This window comes from Aphelocoma coerulescens, chromosome 11, assembly GCF_041296385.1.
Source record: "Aphelocoma coerulescens isolate FSJ_1873_10779 chromosome 11, UR_Acoe_1.0, whole genome shotgun sequence".
Classification (NCBI taxonomy): Eukaryota; Metazoa; Chordata; class Aves; order Passeriformes; family Corvidae; genus Aphelocoma; species Aphelocoma coerulescens.
In genome coordinates, this window is record NC_091025.1 from 26,692,481 (window position 1) to 26,717,784 (window position 25,304).

At 51.9% G+C, this 25,304-nt stretch overlaps 1 protein-coding gene across 1 annotated transcript; it reads right to left on the bottom strand.

The window, feature by feature from the left end:
- Positions 1–12,943: 12,943 nt before the first annotated feature.
- LOC138117203 (serine/threonine-protein kinase pim-1-like) lies at positions 12,944–14,655 on the bottom strand. Its single transcript, XM_069027277.1, has 4 exons — positions 14,619–14,655; positions 13,937–14,303; positions 13,372–13,548; positions 12,944–13,047 (listed from the first exon to the last, which is right to left on the bottom strand). The coding sequence occupies exons 2-4, from the start codon at positions 14,280–14,282 to the stop codon at positions 12,944–12,946; spliced, it is 627 nt and encodes a 208-aa protein (XP_068883378.1). The 5' UTR covers positions 14,283–14,303; positions 14,619–14,655.
- Between the last annotated feature and the right edge of the window lie 10,649 nt (positions 14,656–25,304).

The following is a 25,304-nucleotide window of genomic DNA, read 5'->3' on the forward strand; positions in this document are numbered from 1 at the left end:
AGTAAACAATAAAGGAAGCACGATGCTCAAATAGTATTGGTGTTCGTATCGTGACTTTGGCCGGCTCCCCTGCGCTCGGAACCACCCCCCCCCCCCCCCGCTAAAGGTGAATGTGTCTTTTTTTTTTCCCCCAAAAGCCCAGTATTTCAGCTGGAGAGTGGTAGTTGTCCCTAAAGAAATAACTTGAGCAGGATTGAGCTGTTTAAGCTTTTTAGCTTTCCCTGTTGTGGTTTGGTTTGGTTTTTTTTTCAAATCTTTCTTGCCTACTTTCTGGAACAGAGACAGGTGTTACGGAGCACTGGAACGCGGGCGGATATCTACCCAAGTCCAAGACTGATAGAATTTGTCATGATCCCAGCGCTACGTTGTAGTACACAAACCTTTCACCTCGTCAATGAGGGTTTTGTTGCTGCAGACTTCAGGATGGCGGTCGTACCCCCCCTACAGGGTCCCCAAGTGCAGGATCTCAAAGATTGAGTAATAGTTTTGGGCGCAGATTAATGCAAAATACAGTAACAGGATGAATCACCCCAGAACAAACATTTTGGAGGAAAACACCAGGTCCTGTCAGCATCTCCTGGAAAATGCTACATTGCCGTTATAAACATATTTTTCTTTGCAATGATGACATCAGAAGGGCAGATTATCAGACACTGTTTCTGGTCCACATTAATGTGATTGATGGAGGCAGACAAAGAGGTTTAATTAAATTAGAGAATTTATTAATTACAGCAAGCAAGGCATAAGCAAAATCAGCGCTGGGCGACAGGGGAGTCCCCGCTCCACCGAATTGCCGCAGGGGTTTGCAAATTTCAGTCCTTCTTTTATGCAGGATCGTTTCCTGTTAACTCTTCTTTAAGGGAGTACTCTGCGCATGTGTGAACTTGTTGCTAGGGGGTCGTTTTCTGCCTTCTGGTGGTCGATGGCTGAAGGCTAGTAGTCTTCTTCAGGTGCCCTCTGGGTGACCTTTTCCATATTTGGTCAGTTAGTATCCCCTGCTTTTCTTCTTGGAGCTTAAACAATAGTACACTTACAGCACTTACAACCTTTACATATAGATTTGTTAAGACATTTCCTGTTATGTACATTGTGGCCTGTGTCAGCTCTTTTCAATGAACAAAATACCCTCATTTATTACAATCCCCCCTTTTTCTCTTGTTCATTTTTGTTCATTGAATCTTTTTAGCTCCTGTTTAGCTAATTCTAACATTTCTTTTTCATGATTTTCTGATATCTGCTGGTATTTAGCCCTAAGGAGCATTAAATGTGCTACTTCTAAGCGCCCTTTTACTATGGAGATTAACTTATTAAGTATACACGGCCTAAATGTGAGTCCTAGGACTAACAGAATTAGAGGCCCTGCGATGGTAGATAACAAAGTGGTTAACCAGGGTGAATGGTTAAACCAGGATTCATACCAGCTCTGTTGTGCCTCTCTTTCTCTTTTCCGTTGTTCTAGCCGTTTTCTTAGTTTAGTCATGGTGTCTATCACTACCCCAGTGTGGTCTGCGTAGACACAGCATTCTTCTTTGAGTGCTACACACAGTCCTCCCTGCTGAAGGAATAATAAGTCTAAACCCCTCCTATTTTGTAGGACTACTTCTGATAGAGATCTTACTGATTTTACTAGGCCATCAATTGCTTGTTCTATTCGGCTTAGATCTTCATCTACTGAGACCCTTAGTGCTCTTAACTCTTTTTGCTGGGTGACTAAGGATGCTATTCCAGTTCCTGCCCCAACTCCTCCTATAGTGAGAAGGGTTGCTATGGTTAATGCAGTAAAAGGTTCTCTTTTTACTAGGTGATGATCTGCTGTGGTGTGTTGTTGGTACATGTATTCACTAGGATGATACGTGATTCGAGGTATGATGGACACTTGAATACAATAATCGTGGGTGTAATTAAATAGTTTGAGCGAAAGGCAGGGTGTGATTCCTATATTGTTACACACCCATTTAGTATTTGCGGCTGGGAGCAACCAATCTGCAGGTTTTTCATCTTCTTTAGGTGATATCTTTACCTCACACAAATGTTCTTTATGTTTTGGAATGTTTCCTATACATCTTCCTTTCCCAGTTACTTGAGACAAAGTCAGTCCTTGAATTGATTCTTTTCTCTGTTTCCAAAGACATTGTGCTGGGTTTGTGCCGTTAATTCTTCTAGCCTTTGCAGTCACACCTATTCCTTCATAAAAAGGCGGCCTGATGTTGTAACATAACCAGCATTCCTTAGTTAGCTCTGGATTGGTCTTATTTATTACACCATAACTAGCTTGCATGATCTTTCATAGAGCACTATATTCTAAATTTGTTTTAACATCAGTTGGATTCTCGCTCTGGGGAGTGATTGTTATACTACCAACCTGCTGAGTTTTGTTTATATTGCTTATTTCCTCTAGTTCCCCTAGACCCTGGTTTGGTCTAACTAGTTCTGGATCAGGGGGTGCGTGTTCTTTCTTAATCATTATTAGGTTTCCTCTATCTTTCCCGGGTTCCCAGTGTCTGATTCCCCAGATTTTCCCCAGTAACCAATCCGGATTAGTGGGTTGCATTATATTTATATATATAAAGGAACAGGTCCCCATATATGTCGTCTCTCTAGAAGGTCCTCTTCGTGGCTTAGTGCACCCTACGGGCCCGAACCCAGCTTTCAGAAATTTGTCTGGTCCCCCTCCCGGGATCCAGTCGGAGGCTATTGTCTCGCACCCCCAATATCCACAGAAATATTCTCCTGGATAATTACAGTATGATTTCCCTCGATTAGCGGTTGGACACATATAAAATCCTGTTAGGTTTAGTTCTTTTCCACAGTGTTCAATAGCTGTTAGATCACATAATCCCGCTCGAAAACTTGGTGCCCCTACAGTGGTATTTGTTTGTAGTATCTTATTATCACTTAACCTAACTAATGACCATTTAAAGGGTTCGTGTGGAAAGTGTGTCTCTTCTAAAGTCTCAACCCCGTTCAATTTAATTAAGCAAAGCATGATTAGTAGAAAAATATTACGCTGGGCTAAATGATGGAGTCGATTTGTGGTAATAGTTATTTGGTTACTATAGTTTGGTGGTGTCTTTCCCCCTTTCACATGTCGCGGGTCACACTGAGGCTTTCTAGTCCCACTCCTGAGGCAGTTCCGCAAGCATTGCTCTAGTATCCCAATACAGGGGTTCTTTCCTCCACAGCTTTTTACTCTTCTGCCTCGCTCGTCGACCCGGTTGCTTCGGGCCACAAGGGGTACCATCTTCTCGGCAGCAGGAGTATTTTTCAGGAGGTCCTTGGGATCGAGCCTGTCGGGTTTCTTGCCTCTTAATGTAGGAGTTCCAATTACGGTTCTTAACTTCTGGAGCGTTACACTGGACTCCCCTCAGGCGTTTGCGACAAATGCTGTCACAGATGTCAGCTACAAAGGGGGCCGGTAAGTTAAAGTTGTAACAATAATAATGGGGATTAATTCCCTTAAATACTATTTCCCACCATTCACTTGACCCCTTTTTTAGAATTCCTCGTGATACTGCATGTGCTAGAGCCCAATTAGTAAATTGACCTTGAAGCTTCTGGCAGGGGATGCAAACTCCTCTGGGGGGAGTTCCCCTTTCACAATGACTCCACTACTTTTCCCTGCATACTATACATATATAACAAACAAAAGGATAACATCTACAATTAGAATTCCCACACCTTATTCTAACATCATTTTTAAAAATTAGTCCTTCATCTGTATACAGAGGATTGGGTAAATACTCGATTTTGTATTTGCTCATTTACAGTCTTTTCTTTGAATTTTCAATTTTAAGTCTCCAGGAGGACTGGTTACTTGCCACTGGGGGGATGGCTTTTTTACAGGTCCTTTAATTCTGCTTGCATGCGTCTATCCTCTTTCAGCTGTTCTTATTGCTGTTTCTGTAGTAAGTAGAACAAGATAAGGTCCCTCCCATTGTGGGGTTAATGAGGTTTCTTTCTATGATTTGATTAATACCCAATCTCCTGGTTGAATTCGATGTAGTTTAAGTTCTAGCGGGGGCCTTTGAGTTATCATGCCCTTTTTCCATAATTCTTCTCTATATCTCATTAAGGTAATAATGTAATGATTCATGTTTTGGTCTCTTAGATTTGGGTGATCTTGAGGTTCCCCCATATTATAAGGCATTCCATACAGCATCTCAAAAGGGGAGATTTCTATGTCAGATCTTGGTTGAGTCCGTATGTTTAACAAAGCTAATGGTAGACATTTCACCCACGACAACTTGGTTTCAAGCATAAGCTTTGTCAATTGCTTCTTTATTTCTCTATTCATTCTTTCTACTCGTCCTGAACTTTGGGGATGCCAGGGGGTATGATATTCCCACTTTATTCCCATAATTCCCATTACTTCTTTGATGATTTTAGATACAAAGTGGGGTCCTCGGTCGGAGTCAATAGTCTCAATTATTCCATATCTAGGGATAATATTTTCTAATAGAACTTTGACCACTGTCTGTGCTGTTGCCCTTGCTGTGGGAAATGCTTTGACAAAATGCGTTAGATGGTCTACTATAACTAATAAGTATTTACTTCTTCTTACTTTGGGCAATTCGGTGAAATCTAGTTGTATGTTAGCAAAGGGCCTGTGTGCTAGTGGTCTCCCTCCCAATGGGCGTTCTCTTAAATAAGCCTTATTCACTTTAAGGCAAGTTATGCAGCCTTTAACAATTTGTTTTGCCAAATTATATATTCTAATACACATATACTTAGCGGCAAACTGGTCTGCTAGTGCTTGTGTTCCCCAATGAGTTTGGCTATGTATCCTTTGTAAAATTTCCACTGCTATTGATTTAGGTAGTACTACTCTTCCATCTGGGAGTTTCCATTCTCCTTCTGAATTTTCTTTTAGCCCCATTTGTGATAGTTTCTCTTTTTCTTGTTCTGTAAAACTATAAATGCACCTAGTTTTATTGGGGAATTTCTCCTTTGGTTGGTTCTTATCCTGAACTTGTCGTATAACCAAAAGTGCTGCCCTTTTTGCTTCTTGGTCTGCTGCGTTATTACCTCTACTTCTAAAATCTATTCCTTTCTGGTGACCTCTGAGATGTACTACAGCAATTCTTCTAGGCTCCCGTAAGGCCTGGAGTAGCTGTCTTATTAGCTCCTGATGGACTAAGTCTTTCCCTTGAGAGTTTATTAACCCTCGTTCTTCCCATATTTTCCCAAATGTATGTACCACTCCATATGCATATTTGGAGTCTGTATATATTGTCCCTGTTTTATTTTTCAGCAATCTCAGAGCTCGTAAGACTGCATACAATTCACAAGCTTGAGCTGACCAGGATCTACTTAGAGGTCCTGACTCTAAGACTTCTGACCCTTCCTCTTTAATGATTGCATAGCCAGATACTCTCTTTCCCTCTATTACCCGAGATGATCCGTCTACAAACAGCTTCTCCCCTTCTTCTAATTCTTCTTCTTCTAAGTCCGGTCGGATTTTGGTTTGTTCTTCTATAGTTAACATGCAATCATGGGCTAATTTATTCTCATTTGGTTCTCCGTATAAGAACTGGGCCGGATTTTGTAGTGTAGTGACCTCTAGTGTTAGCTTTGGGGAATCTAATAAGATCCCTTCATACTTTAAAAGTCTCGAATCTGTTATCCATTTTTCAGCTTTTTGTTGCAATATTCCCCTAATGTTATGTGGAGATAATACCTTGAGTTTCCCATTAAAAGTTATTTTACGTGCTTCTTCTACTAAGAGAGCACAGGCTACCACTGCCTGTAGGCATGTAGGCCATCCCTTGCTTACTGGATCTAATAGCTTTGACAAATATCCTACCGGTTTCTTTCTCCCAGCCCAATCTTGAGTTAATACTCCATATGCTGTCTCATTTTCAATGTTTACAAATAGATAAAATGGTCTTTTTAAATCAGGTAAACTTAGTACTGGAGCATTAATTAAATCTTGTTGCAGTTGTTTTAAATTCCTCTCATCCTCTCTGCTCCATTTCAATAACCCATCATGACTGAGCTTGTTATACAGAAATTTGACCTTGGTACTATAATTATCAATCCATTGTCTACAGTAGCCTACTAATCCTAGCAATTGCCTTACTTGTCTCTTGCTCCTTGGTGGTGGGAGTGAGAGGATTCCTTTCACTCTTTCGGGGTCTATTTTCTTCTCTCCTTTACTCAAATAATGGCCTAAATATTTTACTTCTTCTTTTACAAACTGTAATTTTGCCTTTGATACTTTTAGTCCCTTCAAGCTTAGAAAGTTTAACAGTTTAATGCTCTCCTCCCGAACTTCTTCTTCTTTTCTTCCTGCAATCAGGAGGTCATCCACATACTGAATCAAAGTAATGTTTTCTCTTGTTTGATATTCTTGGAGGATTTGTTCTAATGCTTGTCTAAATAAATTTGGTGATTCTGTGAACCCTTGTGGCAGCACGGTCCACCGCAACTGTTGTCGCCTATGAGTATCTGGGTCCTCCCATTCAAAGGCAAAATAATCTCTACTATTTTCGTCTAAGGGGCAGGCCCAAAATGCATCTTTTAGATCAATTACACTATACCAGTGATTTTCTGGCCCTAGTCTACTTAATAGGGTGTATGGGTTAGCAACCACCGGGAACCGGGCCACTGTCCTCTTATTAATTTCTCTTAAATCATGCACTAATCGATAGGATCCATCTGGTTTCTTTACTGGTAAAATGGGTGTATTAAAAGGGGACATACAGGGCTCTAGGAGTCCCTTGCTTATTAGTCTGTCTATTTCAGGCTTTAGTCCTCGTTTCCCTTCTGGGGATATGGGATACTGCTTGATCCTTATTGGAATTTCTGGATCTTTTATGGTTACGGAGAAGGGCGGAATGTTCAGTTGGCCCACACTGTCAGGTGTGTACTATACCTCGGGGTTAATCTTCTCTTCATCCTCTACTCTAAGGGGGCATAGTTTGATTTTCAATTCTTTATTAATTACCTCTAGGTTTATCCCCAATTCTACTATGAGATCTCTACCCATGAGGTTATACTCTGCTTCTGGTGCCAACAAAAGGCTTCCTATTCCTAATTTTGATTCGGTTTCTATTAGGACATCTTTAATAACAGGGACTTCAAAAGGTTCACCCTTGGCACCCACTACAAGGGCGGTGTCTCGGGAGACTTTACACCCAGATGGTAAAACTTGGATAGTTGATCTTTCTGCTCCCGTATCTACCAGGAATTCAAATTCCTGGCATTGGGGACCGACTTTTATTTTTATCAAGGGCTCTGGATGTTTCTTGGTCCCCAGTAAGTAGAGCCCCTGACCCCTCTAATCTTCTTTAAACATCTTTTCATCTCTTATCCTCTTTCTGCAATCCCTTCTGATGTGTCTCTTCTCCCCACAATAAAAACATACGACTGCTTCCCTCCTTTCTACCCTCTGATTTCCCTCTGTGTTCCTAGGGGCCTTTCTGGGCATCTGCCCCATTCGGCGGGGAGAGTCTTGTTTTCTGCTTTCCCTTACTGCTGCCACCATCATTCTGACTTGTCTCTTGTGATTCTCTTCATCCCTCCTGACATATACTTTCTGTGCTTCCCTCAACAATTCATCTAATCCTCTCTCCTGCCAATTTTCTAGTTTTTCTAGCTTCTTCCTGATGTCATCCTATGATTTGGCTACAAATTGAGTTTTCAGAAGTGCCTGACCCAACTGTGTATCTGGGTCCAGGCCTGAATACAGCTGTAGATTCTTTCTTACTCTTTCTAGCCAATTTGTTGGAGTTTCCTCCTTTCTCTGCCTCTCATTAAAGGCCTTATTTATGTTTTGTCTTCTTGGTACTGCCTCTCGGACCCCTTGTATAACTATTGTCCTTAAGTCCTGCATATGAGTTCTGTGTGCTGGATCCTGATGATCCCAATTAGGGTTTTGTAAAGGCCATTTGATATCTGCCTGTGGGCCCTGAGCATGTTGGGCATCCCAAATTCGCATTCCCGCTCGCCTAATCATGTTCTTTTCTTCTGCAGTAAAAAGAATATTTAGAATTGACTGCAGCTCATCCCAGGTGTATATATTAGGGCCTAAAAATTGATCTAGCTTCTCTGCAACTCCCAGGGGGTCTTCTAATAGGTTCCCCATTTTCTTCTTAAAGTCCCGCACATCTCCAGAGCTAAGGGGAACTGAAATAAAGCCAATTCCTGGTTGGGGTCCCCCCATAGGCATTTCTCTTAATGGATAAAGGTTATGACGTCTAGCTCTGCTCCTTGTCATTAGTCCCTCCCGTTCAGGTTCAGGATTCCCTTCTTCTTCCTCTAGGGGCTGCTCAGGGAGTGGGAGTGGGGGTGCCTGTGGGGCCTGCGGAGGTATATAGGGGGGTGGAATCATCGGAACTTCCTCTTTCTTTTTATCTTTTCTTCTTACCCCTGAGTCTTCAGATTTTTCCTTTAAAGTAAACAGGAGTGCCCCAGGGGTCTCTATCCATATTTTTGCATATTCACTCTCTTCTTGACTAAAAGGAGTTTTGGTTTCTACCCATAAATTCAAATCCTGTCTCACCCAGTCCTCGTAGGACCCAAATATAGGCCAAAATACGTTTCGTGATATCTGCTTTCCTCCCCAGACCTCTATGCAATAATAAATCATCTTGGCCTTATCTTTATTCTGTGTACTCGAATAATGCCTCTAATTATTCAATAAAAGCCCTAACGGACTATCCTCAGGTACTGGGGGAAACCTTATGGAACTAGAGGGCTTGCTTTTCCCCTGTCCCATCCTCTGGAGTGCCTTCAGGCGTTCTGTGTGTGGAATCACTCGCTTCCCCTGGTTCGTGGCCCACGCCCTCGCGGGCAATGGGAGCCGCACTACTGAGGGTCCACACTCGCTTGGGGAGTCCGGCTGCCGGCCCCCCTCTCACACACCACACTCGCCACACTCCAGGATACCCGACCCCGACCGAACGGATCCCTTTTCCGCAAATACTCACGCTTCCAGCGTCTTCGTCCGGACCTCTGTGCACAAAGTTTATGGGGTCGACCGGTTCCCTTTGCTTAATGCCTTGAGTTTAGGTTCGTCGGTGGGAGCGAGGTAAAGACTGAAGATACCGAGGCCACCAGAGGTGGGGCGCCTCCCCGATATCTCTGTCTTACCGTACCATTCCCATCCGAGTCACGGCACCAAATTGTGATTGATGGAGGCAGACAAAGAGGTTTAATTAAATTAGAGAATTTATTAATTACAGCAAGCAAGGCATAAGCAAAATCAGCGCTGGGCGACAGGGGAGTCCCCGCTCCACCGAATTGCCGCAGGGGTTTGCAAATTTCAGTCCTTCTTTTATGCAGGATCGTTTCCTGTTAACTCTTCTTTAAGGGAGTACTCTGCGCATGTGTGAACTTGTTGCTAGGGGGTCGTTTTCTGCCTTCTGGTGGTCGATGGCTGAAGGCTAGTAGTCTTCTTCAGGTGCCCTCTGGGTGACCTTTTCCATATTTGGTCAGTTAGTATCCCCTGCTTTTCTTCTTGGAGCTTAAACAATAGTACACTTACAGCACTTACAACCTTTACATATAGATTTGTTAAGACATTTCCTGTTATGTACATTGTGGCCTGTGTCAGCTCTTTTCAATGAACAAAATACCCTCATTTATTACATTAAGACCTGGAAATGAAGACAGTCTCCAAGCTATTAACACCTCAAATTGTTCATTGGGAGCAATCTGATGACCAGGGAAATATAGCTACTCCCATACTGTTTTCCATCTTGTCTTCTCTTCTAGCCTCATTCCCTGCTTTTGTTGGTTCAAATTCACAAACGGGGGCTACCGTTTCCATTGGCTCTACTGGACCATGGAATGTTACAGACCACCTGAGGAGGAGGGCCAGAGCCTCACATCTGTCAGTAGCTCCAAGGACGAAGAGGATTCCCAGAGCCCCTGTTTCAGCTGCAGCCACGGTCAATGGAGCTGCAGCCAGACGAGTCAGCTCACATGGTGGTGCAAGGCTTCTCCAGCGTTCGGCAGGTGAGGTCCCCACCAAGGGCTGAGCCTGGGGAACCATCAGATCCCCTCCCCTGGGCTTGTTCCACAGTCCCTTGACATTTGCCTGAGGGAATGAGCAGGGGCCTTCAAGAAACTGGCTTAAGGCCACACGTTTCCATGGCAGCACCAGTTGCTTTCCTTGCAGCACCATCAGGCCAGCTACGGCTTTATCGTGATTTCACATCTACCAAAACCCAGTGCTGATCCCAAAATAGGGGTGGAAGGAAATACTGCTCTTTTGGGCAAACAGTGTTGCATGCTGAGTCAGCAAGGAAAGACAGAGAAATAAGTTACACTTAGACTAGGAGCCCAAGAAGAAAGTGAATTAAACAAGTGCCAAGTGGTTTATCTGGGGTATGCACAGAGTAAGACAAAAGCTGTGTGAGAAGGGAGGGAGGGTCTCCCAAGTGCCTTTTGTGGCTGTTGGGGTGCAGTGTTAGAGACAATTGAGTGCAGAATAAATAAGCTGGAAGAAAAGGGGGCAGTGACCATAACTCTGGGGCAGGAATAGGGCCCGTGGTGGGTGGTGAGCCAATTTGCTGGATGCCAGCAGCCACTGGTGACAAGTGTCTCTTGCAGGCAGGAGGTGCAGGATTACGTGCTGTGTGAAGCCACCATTGGGGAAAGCACAACCGCAGAGCCAATAACAGAAACAGTCCTTACTTGTGAGTTTATTGATCTCTCTATAGAAGTATCAGCCAAAGAATTCCCTTTCTGAGTGGAGAAGGTAAGTCTCTGGACTGCAACCTGGCATTTAACAGCACAGCTGAGGAGGGTGTGTGCTTGTGTTAAAGCCCCTCTTTTTACCCTTCCTGAGGCACTTTGTAAAGTGAGTGAGGATGCTTTTAGAGATGAGACTGGTGTTTAACTTCCCCAAAGTAAAATTGCAGTAACAGCTGCACTGCCAAGGGGGATCGTGGCCACTTACAGAGAAATACCAGTTTCTCTGCTCACTATAAAGGGAGATTTTTGAAGATCCTCTAAGGCAGGGTGATGTCTAAACACTGATACTGTAGGGAAGCTGGGGAAAATGGGAATTCCTGTGAATTCCTCAGGCTTACAAGGAAAAACCCATCATCTCCTGTGTCTCTTTGCTTTCTCTGCTGTTGGCATGAATGCTTTATGGTATAGCTATATGGTATAGCTCTGTGCCCCCAATCCTCACCTGCCTCAAAGGACCCCCAGACATCCTGCAGCTGCAGTGATGATAACACTGGGGCAGAGCAGGTGCCCTTTAGTCTCTGGATCCCAACTCCTGCATCATCTTTCCCTCTCCTGCAAGTTGTCTGAAAAAGAGATGTTTCATTATTTGGTTTCTGTAGTTTCAGGCCTCTCCTCTGGTTCCCAGGCTTCCACTGAATCACAGAATCCCTTGAACAGGCAGTTCAGATGTAATTAGAAGCTTTTCAGCTCTCCCTGATTCTGCCTGGCTTCTGCTCAATGCCACACACATTGATTTATCACATACTATAGCACAGCACCTGTTTGGTATCAGTACATCCAGAACTAGTTTCCCAAACTCTCTGGTTTCTTTAAACCATGCAGGAAGCCCAGCACAATGCATAGACAGGAAAGAAGAGCCTAGGCTGATCAGAGCTTTGAAGCCACAGACACCTTGTCCCTGTAGCAAGGGCAGCAGGACACATGTTGCAGATGAACTGCTTTTATGAGGCTGCTAGAGCCAATAAGGTTGTAAGAAATGACTGTACGTGAGTGAAGATCATCTAGTGCTGTTCTGCTCAATAGAGAGACAAAACTAGAGACAAATGCTCTGGATTCCCTTTCTGCTTTAGATCTTGTTCAAGCAGCTGCCTCCTCTCAGGGGCCTATTCCCTCATCTGTATGTGGGAGTGTTTCCCTGTCCCCCAGAGGATGCTGTGGTTTCTAAACATGAAAAGCATCTGCTATAAAGAAAAATCTCCTGGAAGGGTAGAAGCAAATAGAAAGGGTAATAGAGATGGATGAACTTCTGGGGCTGAAAAATGTGAAATGCAGCAGAAGCAGGAGGAGGTCTGTGGCCACTTGAGGTTGTTTTTCCTTGTCTCCCTCCCTTGCTGGACAGGAGGTGCTATGAGCATTCAGGGATTCTTTGTTGGCATAGCAAAGTCTCCAGAAGGCAGCTGGGGAGAAATACCACTCCTTCCACCCAGTGTTCTAAAGCTCTGGGCTACATGGTACAACAAAGTTATCAAGAGTTGCTCTGTTACATAACACAACTCCCGAATGTGAGATGGGGTTAGAGGCTGGTAACACCAGGGGGGTTCCCTTGGAGTCCCTAGGGATCACTTTCTCTGCCGCTCCTTCCTCGGCAGCGGGGGTCTCCTCATGCTCTTTCCCTGCCCCAGTGTGGGAGGCTGAGCCTGCTGGAGCGTGTCTATCTGCCGTAGAGTCTCTTTCAGCATCTGTGCATCCCTGCACAGCTCCTTTAGATGCTGCTGTCCCCTAAATCCAGGCAGACCGGGCTGCATTTGCCTGCTGCCAGTGTGAGGGGAAGAAAGAGCAAGAGTTCATTAGGGCTTGACCTGAAATGATGTTTTGGCGTTTCTGCTTCTTCTCACAGCTTTGGCAGGTGAGCAGCATCTCTGTCCCTGCCGCCTGCTGGCCCTTGGAATGCACACATGAGCCCAGGTATCACTTCTGGTGAACCCAAGTGGCCGCGTCAGTTTGAAAGGGCGGCTGTTGTTTCACTGTTACCTTTCTAGGCTGGTTACAGCTCCTCCTGCCTGTACTACAGCCTGTGCTTGAAGACACAGAACTACCGTCCTGGAGAAAAGGCATCAAAAGCTTGACAAAGGCTGAAGAGAACACTCTGATTACCCCTTTTCCCAAGAGGGTTCTTTAGCTGAAGTTGCTAAACAGGACCAGACTTGACACCCCGGCATGGGTTTGTGGTTGTTTTATTTCTCGAGCCCTCAGTCCTGCATGGGACTCGGTAATCGGGTGCTGCAGAGGCTCTGGCAAGGCATCAAAGACGCCTGCCCCGCACCCAAGGGTGGCGCAAGATCTCCTCCAGCGCTGGCCTGTCCGCAGGGTGCTTGGACAAACACCAGCGGATCAGATGTTGGCACTCTGGGGAGAGAAACCAGAAAGCGCCGGTCACTTGCAGAAGGCTCCTGCCCAGCTGCTCCCGGCGCCTCCAGGGCCCGGGCTATGCTGCGTGTGCTCAGAGCTGTGCCAGCCTCCCGGCTGACTCTGCCCTTTGCGGGACAGTGGCACGGCAGGACACGCGCCACCTCCTTCAGCCAAGCAGGCCACACCGACCACGTCGTCACGGGCTGCCTCCTGCGGCCAGCTCTTGAGGGCAGATGGGCCTCCCGCGCAGCTGCGTGAGGGCCACGCTGGGCTGCGCGGTGCCATCTGCCAAAGCCTGCCTTCTTGAGGCCAGACACCAACCTGGAGAGACCTGCTGCCAGAAGAAGAGCTGCCCCGACACGATGTCACGGTCCTCCTGGAAGGGCATGTTCCCGCAGACCATGACGTACAGCAGCACACCCAGGGACCAGATGGTTGCCGAATGGCCGTGGTAGCAGCCAAGGCAGATCCACTCGGGTGGGCTGTACATGTGTGTTCCTAGGGGAGACAGGTGGCGCTGTCCAGGTGCAGGCTGCTGGCTTCCAGAGCCTGGTGCCAGCCTCCTGGTGGAAGCAGGGGCTGCACCGGTGGCCACAACTTCCCCCCGAGGCCACCGGGCGTTCCCCAGCCAATTGGCCAAAGCCAAGAAACCGTTCTGCAAGGCAAACAAGGCCAGCGGAGCAGCCCAAGCCCTTGCGGGCCTGCCAAGCCGAGCAGCCGGGGCCTGGCTTTGTGGGCAGGGCTGGCAGCTGGCTCCTGGGGCACAGCATCTGCCCCGTGCCAAAGGGCAGGCGGCAGCCGGCTGAATGCCGCAGCCCACAGCCCAGGAGGGAATGGGGCCGTGCAGTGCCTGGCACTGGGAGCAGGGCCTGGCCTGTGGGCTCACCGGCAAATCGCGTGAAGGCCTGCTCCTGGAGGAAGGTGCCGCAACCGAAGTCGATGAGCTTCAGGTCGCCGCTCTCCGGGTCCACGAGGAGATTCTCTGGCTTGATGTCCCGGTGCAGGACGCCGCAGGCGGTGCAGTGCCGCACGGCCTCCAGCACCTGGCAGAAAAGCCAGCGCGCCATCTCCTCGCACAGGAACCCCTGCTCCAGCAGGAAGGCCAGGAGATCCTGCGATGGCTCCGGACGCTCCATCACCAGCAGGAAGCTGTCAGGCAGCTCAAACCAGTCGAGGAGCTGGATGATGTTGTGGCAGCCAGAGCCCACCTTCTCCATGAGCACGATCTCCATGGGAACACGGGTGCCGTCGGGCTGTGAGGAGGAGACAGTGCCTCCAGCAGGCCTGATACTGCCCTGTGGCTCCGCTGCCTCGTGCCTGGGATGCCCCAGTGCCCCCTTGGGCAGCCTCCCTGGTGCTTGGGCTTCCTCCCGCCCAGGGGATGCTTCGGGGGTGCCCCCCTGCCCGGCCCCATCACCAGTGTTTGGCATCCCCGGGCCCGCGATGCTCCGGCTCGCACGCTGAGCCCACGCCCGCTCCCCCCGCCCTGCGCCGCCTCCCGCCCTGGGGCCCCGGCCTTATCCCTGCCCGCCACGCCCCGCTCTGTCGCGGTGGCCCCGCTCACTCACCAGCTCGTACCACCGCAGGACGCTCTCCCGGGCCACGCGTTTGATGGCCACCTGCAAGCCCACGAGAGACGGGGCTGAGCTCAAGCCCTGCCCCGCCCCGCCCCTGGCCCTCCTCCCGCGCCCCGCCGTCTCGGCCACTTTACCGGACTCCCGTCTGAGAGGCGGATGCCCGAGAAAACGGTGCCGAAGCCACCGCTGCCCAGCTGAGGGCCCAGCTGGTACAGCTCCTGCAGCTTCTTCTTTTGCCCTGCGACCGAGACCGAGCCATCAGCCTTGCGCCCAGGGCCCCCCCGGCCAAGTGCCCGCGAGTAAAGCGAGCCGAGCCACCGCGGGCCACGTTGCTCTGACCTGCTTCCTGCTGCGCGCCGGGCAGCGGCCACCGCCTTGCAGCCGTCGGGCAGGGGAGCGGCAGAGCTGGGGCAGGGGAGCGCGCAGAGGCGGCTGCAGGAGCCGGAGGGCAGCGGGGCAGGGCGTCACCGTCGCTGTCCCCGGCGTCGTGGGCTGGACTCTGCTGTTGAGGACTGCCGGGGCTACAGCCCGAGGACTCGCACAGGGGGGTGTCAGGAGCAGCTGCAAACCAGGGAGGGGTTTTTTGAAGCCGTGGCATCAGAAGCACTGGAAACAGCCAGAGACTCTGCTGCTCTCAAGGGCCCTGGCCTGGCCTGTGGATGCCCCTCAAGAGCCCCGAGGGAGCCTCAGACAGCTCCTCAGAAGATCTCACCTGCTACCAGAAAGGCCTTCCTGGTAGTCGGTGGCCGTCTTGGAGCAGCTTCCTGGAGATGGAGGAACCTCCTGGGTCTCTTGAGGGTCATCTCTGCCACCAGGCACGGGCTGTTGCCAGCTGGCACAGCCGGCACAGCGTCCTGGGAGCTGTGGGCCGGCAACTGCTGGCTCCAGCTCACTTGCTGCTCCGCCACCTGCTCCTGAGAAGGCTCCCCTGGATCGGGCTGGGCTCCCACTTGGACTTCTGGGCTTTCCCTGGCCACGTCAGTTGTCAGGGTTGCGCCCGTATTGTTGAAGTCCGTGAGTCCAAGGGAGCTGGGAGACCTGTCCACAGGCTCTGCACCTTCTGCAGGCTGACAGGTCTCACTGAGCGTCTGCGGGGGATAGAAGCTGTCAGAGATAGCGGAGGCTCGTGGCAGGATGGAGGATCTCTGACAGCCTGAGCTTCTTGCCTGGATGGTGGGTCCCTCATGGTGTGCCGTCCTTGCAAGGGTTGAGGCTCTCCCAGGGATGGATAATCTTGCTGGGAGCGGCCTCTTGAAGGGATGGAGGCTCCTGGAGGAGCTGGACGAGCCACAGCAGGGCAGGTGGCCTCGCTTCACCAGCTCCTCCAGTTCTTTCCACAATGCCTGCCACATCCCAGAGTAGAGCGGCACCCATGTCCCATTGCGAGCCCAGAGCAGCAGCATCAGTTCCTGCAGCTCCTGGGCCACTGCCACGCAGGGGCCGCAGCTGCAGGGGCTGTCCAGAGGGCTCGCGGGAGCACGTGGCCGCTTGCGAGGGGTCACCCGAGGCCTGGAGGACCTGGGAGCCACAGGGGCTCCTCGCTTCCTCCGTGAGCCTCTGGGCTGCACCCCTGGGCGCTTGCGCCTCTTCGATGTCCGTGCCTGCCGCCTCCGTGGTTGCCAGTGGCCAACGGCCCACCAGACAGCCACAGTGGCCAGCAGCAGGACAAGCACAATCACCAGGACGCCACCGTCACACATGGCTCCGGCGCGTCCCATCGCGACTGCACTGGCAGCTGCAGGTGCTGGCAGTGTTACATAGCGACTGCGCGGTGATGTCACAGTGCTGTGGGCCAGGACAGCCGGGTGACATCCCAGCCCTGCCTCTCGCCAGCGCTCAGCCCCTTTGTGCCGTCACAGCCCTGTGCCCACCTCAGGGATCAGCAGAACCAGCGCATCTCTAAAGATGCACATGGCCAGAAAAAGCCTGGCAGTAAGAACAGCTCAGCCTGCTGCAGTGAGTCATTCCCTGCAGCAAGTGGCACATCAGGAAGAGTGCTGCTGCCACCAGTGTCAAGCCCATGGCTCCCAGGACACTGCAGCAGTACCAACTGGAAACACTCTCTGTGCCTGAGAAATCTTCCAGAGACAAAGGGAGTTGAAGTTCCTGTGTCTCTGGGGAGCTCTCCTGAACTGGCTGTCGAGGGCAGGAAGAGTTTTCTGTAACAGCTCACCGACTTCTGCGTTGCCTCTGTTCTAAATAAGTCAGGATTTCCCAAGGAGTGCTCATAGTGCTCCCACTGCTCTGGTTTTGACGGGCATAGGGCTCCTTTTTTCCCAATTGCTGGCACACGCTGGGTTCAGATTCATGATGGGAATGCTGTGGATCAAACATGAGTGGTTTGGTTTCTGCTGAGCAGGGCTTGCCCTCTTCAAGGATTTTGCAGTGTCCCTTGGTACAGTGCATGTTTTCCACTGGGAAGGGAGGGAGGAGTGTTGAAGACAGAGGCAAAGAATGCATTAAACACCTGTGCTGTGTCCCTGTCCCTGTTTGTGAGGTGACCATCCACATCCTGGAAGGGGACAATGTTATTTCTACAATGTTTTTTTCCATTAATATATTTAAAAACACTCTTTATTGTGCCCCACACTTCTGGCCACCTTCCTCTCCAGCTGAGCTTTCACTGCACCAAAGTTCTCCCTACAGTGGCAAGAGACATCTCTGTGGAATGAATGAGGAGGAGGTGTCTTTACAAACTATCTGTGGGCATGATGGTAGATAAAGCCAGATACTGATAGGTGAAAGAAGCAAAGGGAGGAACCATAAATTCCATAGGAATTCCACTAATTGACACAGACTGTTACTCACTCAAGACTCTGCTAATCCCTGGATTTAGAGAAAAAGAACAGAGACACAAGGAAAAGAATGAGGGTGGGGGGTGCACATTAGAAAGGGGGTTTGTATTAAGCCATTCGGGAAGTCTGTACCTCTCAAGTACCTCAGCCAGTGGGGAAGGAGAGAGGAAAATGCAGCCGGGAAATCAGGAGAAAAAGGAAGCTGCGTCCTCTAACAATTTGAGAGATCCCATGGGAAATGCCCATGGCCTCTCCCTTTATTCGAATAAAGTAACAGGATTGCTCTGTCTCTTGTTTGGACATAAACCTGTGGTGTTTGTGGATTAATTTTCCTGACATCTGTATTCTTCTGCTGACCTTGCTTCCACTGGGCACACAGCTTTCTTTTCCATCCTCTTTCCCAGAGAAGATGCCTTCTGCCTCGTCTGCTTGGATTCCGACATTTGGGACTCTCCTACTCCTGTGCCCTTAGGAGGTGATGTTTCAAAATTGACCAGCACTGATGGACCCCAGCACCTGCAAAAGCATTGTCCCTGGAGACCCTGCTTACCAGTTCCCTGAGCAGTCTGAAGTCTGCTCTCCTCATGCCCCGAACTGAGGTTTTGCTGGCCCTTTTCCTCTTGTCAGAGGTTGGAAAGTCGATTTATCTGTGGTCACTGTGGCCAAGACGGCCACCAGTCCCCACTTGGCTCAGGGCACGTGGGACTCAGACGGCGGCCTGGCTCCAGGGGGGCTGAGCTGGAGAGTCCTGGGCTGTGGGGGGCTCCCCCCTTACCTGGGAGGAGGCTCCCTGGGGAGGAAGAAGGGTCTGGCATGAGCCACAAGGCCCCTGGCCAAAGGACAGTAGCAGGGGACATGTCCGTAGCAGATGCTGTCTGGGAGGAGCTGTGGCAAGGAGTGGGTGTGGGGCTGGGGCTGTCACAGAGCTCAGAGAGGGTGTTCCCCCAGCCCAGCAGGCAGAAAGCCGCTGGCTCACAGCAGGAGCCAAGTTCCAGGTCACCAGAAACAGCCCCCTCCCTCACCAGTGCTCCCAGCCTCCCAGAAAGGTTGGTTATGCTCATGGGTGCCCAAGGTTCCCCATGAGAACAGGGCTGGACACCCTAAAAAGGGGGGTGAGCACCCCAGGGGCAAAGTCAGGGCAGGGGGGAATGAGTGGGATGAGTGTGAGAGGACCACCTCTACCCCTCCCATCCTGCGCCAGGGAGCAGGGACCTTCCTGGGACAGCTCCAAGAGGATATTCAGTACCATCCTTGCCTGGGACAGGGGTGCCAAGGAGATCCAGGAGGGATCAGTGTCCAGCTCTGTGTCCTGGGACACCCTGCACCCTGTTCCCCACAGCCCTGATTTTCAGGAAGGAGCCACAGGAGTCTCCTGGCCATTGATGGATTTTTCTTTCAGGAATTCACTGTGGAGCTCGTTTCTCTTTTTTTTTCCTCTTTCTGAGCTCCTGTAAACACGGCATACAGCTGGAAGGGGCGGGGCGGAGAAGACCCAGCTGGGGAAGTCTTGAGGGGTTCTGTGTCTCTGGCACCCTGCTTTCCTCCTCTCCCTTTCGTGGAGGTGTGGGCTGGCAACGGAGCATCTTCCCCGGGTGGCCGCGGTGCCCCGAATCCCTGCCCTGAGTGGAGGGACAACACTGGGCGTCTCTGGTCTGCCCCACGCAGCCAGGGTGTCCCACAGAGCTCCTCCAAACCCCTGCTCTTGGCCGCCAGGGGCCTAATTAGTGACGTATTAACGAGGGACGAACTAAGGGCGCTAATTAGGGAAGGGAGGGCGGGGAGCCGGTCCCACCAGGACGGTGGGCGTGGCCAAGGCCTCAGCGGCGCCGAGGGGGCGTGGTCTGAGCGGGGGCGGGGCCAGCGCTGAGGGGAAAAAGGGCGGGGAAAAGGCTCGGTGCTGCTGAGGGGAAGCGTCGGGAAGGAGGGGATGGAGGGATATTGTTGGGAAAAAGGGAGACACAAGAGCTCTTGGGGGCCTGAAACCACTAACAGTGGTGGAGGGGAGCCCAACACACTCCTCCTATGTATCCCTATCCTTTACACAGGGGAAGCCGTGGCTGAAATCCAGGAAAAACAGCGCTGTGGATCCAAGGAATCAGAAGCAGGATCTGTGTGGAGGGTGTCCCTCACGGGAGGCACATGAATCGAATTGAGCGAGGCTGAGGCAGGAGGGTCACGCCGAGCAGAGAAGGGCGTCCATGCCAAGGCCCAGGGCAGCCCTGTCCCGGGAAGTGCGCAGGGAGCGGATCCTTGAGCTGCTGCACGTTCGCGCTGCCCTCGCTCAGCCGGGAGCCCCCTCGTTGCCCAGGGGGAGCTGGTGGCAGTGGGGAGTGGGAGAGGGAAAGATCTGTCCTACACCTCCATGGACTCTGATGCCGCATTCCTGGACTGCGCCAAATGGCTGCCCTGTTGGGAACAGAACCAGAGACTTCCCATCAACATCCTGATTTACTGCTCCAGAAAAAGAAAAATCCCAAACATTAATTCCAAGGGGGATAATTTAATATCTCCTCGGCATCTGGAGATCTATTACCTGAATCCAGTCATGAGTTTCCTTCAGGTCTCCTCCCTCGGGACCAGTTAAACAGGAGGTGGGGTTAAACCCTTCCCCCCTACTTAATTCTAAATCCTCCTGTTCCATGAGAGGCTCTTTTGGTCAACAAAGCCTTAACTTGATGTGAAGCTTAAGGGTTAGAGAGCCTCCTGCCGTCCTCAGTTACCATGAAAACCGTGGCTGCACAATTTTGCAAACGATGGGGCCACCCCTCGCCGAGGGGTCTAACATTTCAGAAGAACGGGCCATCGGTCTTCAAGTACCGCCCCGTGGTGTTCTTGCACTAGAACTCCTCTGGCGTGGTCCTGTTCAACATCCACATAAAATGCAAATACTTCTTCCCTGTTTGGAAGGGCTAGGGCAGGAGCCTCAGTTCATCTGCTTTTTAACACTTTAAAATTCTGCCAGGTTCTCACCTTGAAGGATAGCAGTGTTATAGGGAAACATCCGTGGCTCCAAAAGACCTGCCTTTAACAGGGACTCAGTAAAAGGCTGTAACCCCTTCCTTCCCTCCTGAAAGAGGGTATTGCTTTTTAAACACCACTTGTCCTGGTGGCTTCAAAGTGATTTGGAGAGGTTCCATATCTAATTTTCCACATTTCCCTGGGTCTACTTCAGCATAGGTCTTCTCAGGCATTTGACAGACAGTTACAGCAGTGGTAGCTTCCTTATCACCTTTCACAATAGTAATTTACATTCCCAGTTTAGCCATCAAATCCCTTCCCAGTAAATTACAATCACAATCAGGAAGAAACAGAAATTCATGCCTTTCAAACCTATCCCCCGCATTTACCAATAGTGGTTGAATAAAATGCAGCTGCTTCTCTATCCCACTTGGTCCCTGAATAATCAAAGAACTTCTTGACACTTTCCCCCCTTAGGCCTAAAGTTGCAAGTGGATCGAGAGGTCCCGTGTGTCCCAGGGAACTGACTTGCTCTCTGTCTGCACCAACCCTGCCTGTTAGCAAGGGCCCCAGTGTGGTGAGTCCCTGGTACGATGGGAGCCCCTGACACCCCTACCAATCCATTTCCATCAAACGGTGGCTCTGCGGTCACTCCCGCGTCCAGTGTCCTTCTGCCCTGCAGATGGCACTGATCCCTTCCCCATCGCGGTTTCGATCGGCTCTGCTCTGTGCTGCCCACCCCGTCCCCTGGATCCTGGGGGTCCCCTTGATCCCTGAGGTTTATAACCCAAATCCTCCACCCTGGCCCCACAAGCCAATCTGGTGCAGGGTCATCTGCTGGATCCCTGCCACCTGTGTCCTAGGGGCTCTTGGTGTCTTGTACTGGCTTCCCCCTCCAGTTAGGCCAGGGTGGGACTGTAGGAACAATACCTCCTTGTTTTCCCTGCCCTGGAAGCTGGGGATACAAGGGACCTCCTACTTTGTGGCACTGTCTGCCACTCCCAGGGTCACACAGAGATACCCAGGGACATGCTGGAATGACACTTCCTTGCTCCATGGCGGCTCCCAGTGTCTTTCAGTGGCATCAGTAGGAGCTGAAGATGGCCTGGATACGCTCCCCAGCTGGTGGCCACCCTGGGCCACCCATCTTCATCGAGGGTGTCCCCAGCACTGTGGCACTGCCAGTATGTCCTGTCATCCATGCTGGAAGCCAGCTCGTGGATGGAGACCACAACCATGGGGCCCCAGGACGTTTGGAAGTAGCCAGGAAGATGGAGTGGGCTCCAGGCTGGGTGGTGGGATGCCCAACCCCACTGCCACAGCCCCTCTGGCTCTCACCTAAAGGTTTCAGGGTTCTCCTCTGCCACCACCTCCAGCACCCTGAGCAGCATGGAGCCACCTGGGACCCTTACTGAGGTGGAGTAGTGGAAGTATTTTCCCTGAACTGTGTTGGCAGAAGAGGAGGACAAGGATGTGCAGAGCCATCTGTCCCAAGGTCATGGCTGTGAGGACAAGAGAACAGCCGGGGAACATGGTGGGATGGCACCTGGCACCACCTTGCCCATCCAGGGCACCCTGAGAGCCAGCAGTGCCGAGCCTGCAGTGCCTGGTCCTCTGAGACCAAGTGCGTGGTCCTCCCTTTCCCTTCCCAGCCCCTCATCTCCTCCCCTCCCTGCCTTGCTGGGCTCTCCTCACTGCCTCCTCTTTGACCTCCTGGAGCAGCTGCTTATGGATGGACTCTCAGTGGAGACCCCCAGACAGGTCCATGGCAGGACGCTGGGGTTTGGCACCTTGTCGGGATTGAGGGGTCCCTCCAGGCACTGAAGCAACTGGAAGACCAGTTGTTACGGGGCCACTGGAAGGACAGGTGTGGCCACCATGTTTGCACTGGGGGCGGGAGGTCACTGGGATCCCACGTCCTGTCCGCAGTCTTTCTCCCAGCTTTTCGTGGGTGGCGGACACTCAGCTCAGCCCTCCACGGCTGTGCAGCCCACCAGGGCCAGCAGGACTGCAATGCCCAAAGCCATGGCAAGCATCTTCTCAGGACAGGCTGACCCCCTCAAGATGGCAGAATCCTGTGGGAATTGGGCTCTCTGGGCATCCTCTCTGCTTTTAGCTGTTGCCAGTGTCCTTGTCCCACAGACCCTGGCTCTGCCAAGTACCACCAGCTTCTCTGGGTGCTGAAGGGTGTCCAATGGAGGAGGCAGAGTGGTGCGAGGGACAGTGATCTTCCATTTGGGATTGCTGGGGACAGCTTGGACCAGAACAATATCCATGAGGCTGTGGCATTGGATGGGATTCATCCCAGTATGTCCCAGAAGGAACCCCCTAAATCATCTACCCAAGCTCCTGAAAGCCCAAGGAGGTCCATGCTGGCTCAATGCTCTCCAGCTGTATGCGACTTGACAGCAAGTGCTTGGACTTTCCAGGAAACTCCAGCCCTCTTAATCTAATCTTGATAGCAGGAAAAATGGTGGAGAAGGTCATGCTTGGCACTACTGGGAAGTGATGGGAAGGACAGTGCCAGTGTCAGCCGTGGGCAGCGTGAGATAACAGAGGGAAATTCTGGTCTAACTGATTGATTATCCTGCTGCCATAAGGTCACCTGTCTCATGGGTGATGGGAAGGCATTGCAGGTTGTATTTCAGGATTTTAAGAGGAGTTTTGATCCTGTCCCTCACAGAATCCTTCTGGAGCAGGTGTCCAGATGTGAGATGAGCAGGGACAGGGTGTGCTGGGTGAAGAACTGGCTGATGTACTGGTTTTCAATGGGATAGGATCCATTTTCTTCCCAGGAAGTGGGACAGAGTTGGATTTGGATTCAGGATGGGAATGCGGTGGATAGCATGTGGGTGGTTTGGATGTTGCTGAGCAGGGCTTGCTCTCCCCAAGGACTTTACAGTGTCCCATTGGGCAATCCATGTCCCATGCTCTGCAAGCAAGGAGGTGACACCACCATTGTTCCCTCCTCATCCCTATGTCCTACTTATACAAGAATCTTCCACCCACTCTGCTCCAGAGGGCCCTCAAGTGCCCACAGGGAGTCCCTTTCTTCCTCCTGTGGCACTGGAGAGCGCTGAGGTGGGCACAGGGCTGTGACGGCACAAAGGGGCTGAGCGCTGGCGAGAGGCAGGGCTGGGATGTCACCTGGCTGTCCTGGCCCACAGCACTGTGACATCACCGCGCAGTCGCTATGTAACACTGCCAGCACCTGCAGCTGCCAGTGCAGTCGCGATGGGATGCGCCGGAGCCATGTGTGACGGTGGCGTCCTGGTGATTGTGCTTGTCCTGCTGCTGGCCACTGTGGCTGTCTGGTGGGCCGTTGGCCACTGGCAACCACGGAGGCGGCAGGCACGGACATCGAAGAGGCGCAAGCGCCCGGGGGTGCAGCCCAGAGGCTCACGGAGGAAGCGAGGAGCCCCTGTGGCTCCCAGGTCCTCCAGGCCTCGGGTGACCCCTCGCAAGCGGCCACGTGCTCCCGCGAGCCCTCTGGACAGCCCCTGCAGCTGCGGCCCCTGCGTGGCAGTGGCCCAGGAGCTGCAGGAACTGATGCTGCTGCTCTGGGCTCGCAATGGGACATGGGTGCCGCTCTGCTCTGGGATGTGGCAGGCATTGTGGAAAGAACTGGAGGAGCTGGTGAAGCGAGGCCACCTGCCCTGCTGTGGCTCGTCCAGCTCCTCCAGGAGCCTCCATCCCTTCAAGAGGCCGCTCCCAGCAAGATTATCCATCCCTGGGAGAGCCTCAACCCTTGCAAGGACGGCACACCATGAGGGACCCACCATCCAGGCAAGAAGCTCAGGCTGTCAGAGATCCTCCATCCTGCCACGAGCCTCCGCTATCTCTGACAGCTTCTATCCCCCGCAGACGCTCAGTGAGACCTGTCAGCCTGCAGAAGGTGCAGAGCCTGTGGACAGGTCTCCCAGCTCCCTTGGACTCACGGACTTCAACAATACGGGCGCAACCCTGACAACTGACGTGGCCAGGGAAAGCCCAGAAGTCCAAGTGGGAGCCCAGCCCGATCCAGGGGAGCCTTCTCAGGAGCAGGTGGCGGAGCAGCAAGTGAGCTGGAGCCAGCAGTTGCCGGCCCACAGCTCCCAGGACGCTGTGCCGGCTGTGCCAGCTGGCAACAGCCCGTGCCTGGTGGCAGAGATGACCCTCAAGAGACCCAGGAGGTTCCTCCATCTCCAGGAAGCTGCTCCAAGACGGCCACCGACTACCAGGAAGGCCTTTCTGGTAGCAGGTGAGATCTTCTGAGGAGCTGTCTGAGGCTCCCTCGGGGCTCTTGAGGGGCATCCACAGGCCAGGCCAGGGCCCTTGAGAGCAGCAGAGTCTCTGGCTGTTTCCAGTGCTTCTGATGCCACGGCTTCAAAAAACCCCTCCCTGGTTTGCAGCTGCTCCTGACACCCCCCTGTGCGAGTCCTCGGGCTGTAGCCCCGGCAGTCCTCAACAGCAGAGTCCAGCCCACGACGCCGGGGACAGCGACGGTGACGCCCTGCCCCGCTGCCCTCCGGCTCCTGCAGCCGCCTCTGCGCGCTCCCCTGCCCCAGCTCTGCCGCTCCCCTGCCCGACGGCTGCAAGGCGGTGGCCGCTGCCCGGCGCGCAGCAGGAAGCAGGTCAGAGCAACGTGGCCCGCGGTGGCTCGGCTCGCTTTACTCGCGGGCACTTGGCCGGGGGGGCCCTGGGCGCAAGGCTGATGGCTCGGTCTCGGTCGCAGGGCAAAAGAAGAAGCTGCAGGAGCTGTACCAGCTGGGCCCTCAGCTGGGCAGCGGTGGCTTCGGCACCGTTTTCTCGGGCATCCGCCTCTCAGACGGGAGTCCGGTAAAGTGGCCGAGACGGCGGGGCGCGGGAGGAGGGCCAGGGGCGGGGCGGGGCAGGGCTTGAGCTCAGCCCCGTCTCTCGTGGGCTTGCAGGTGGCCATCAAACG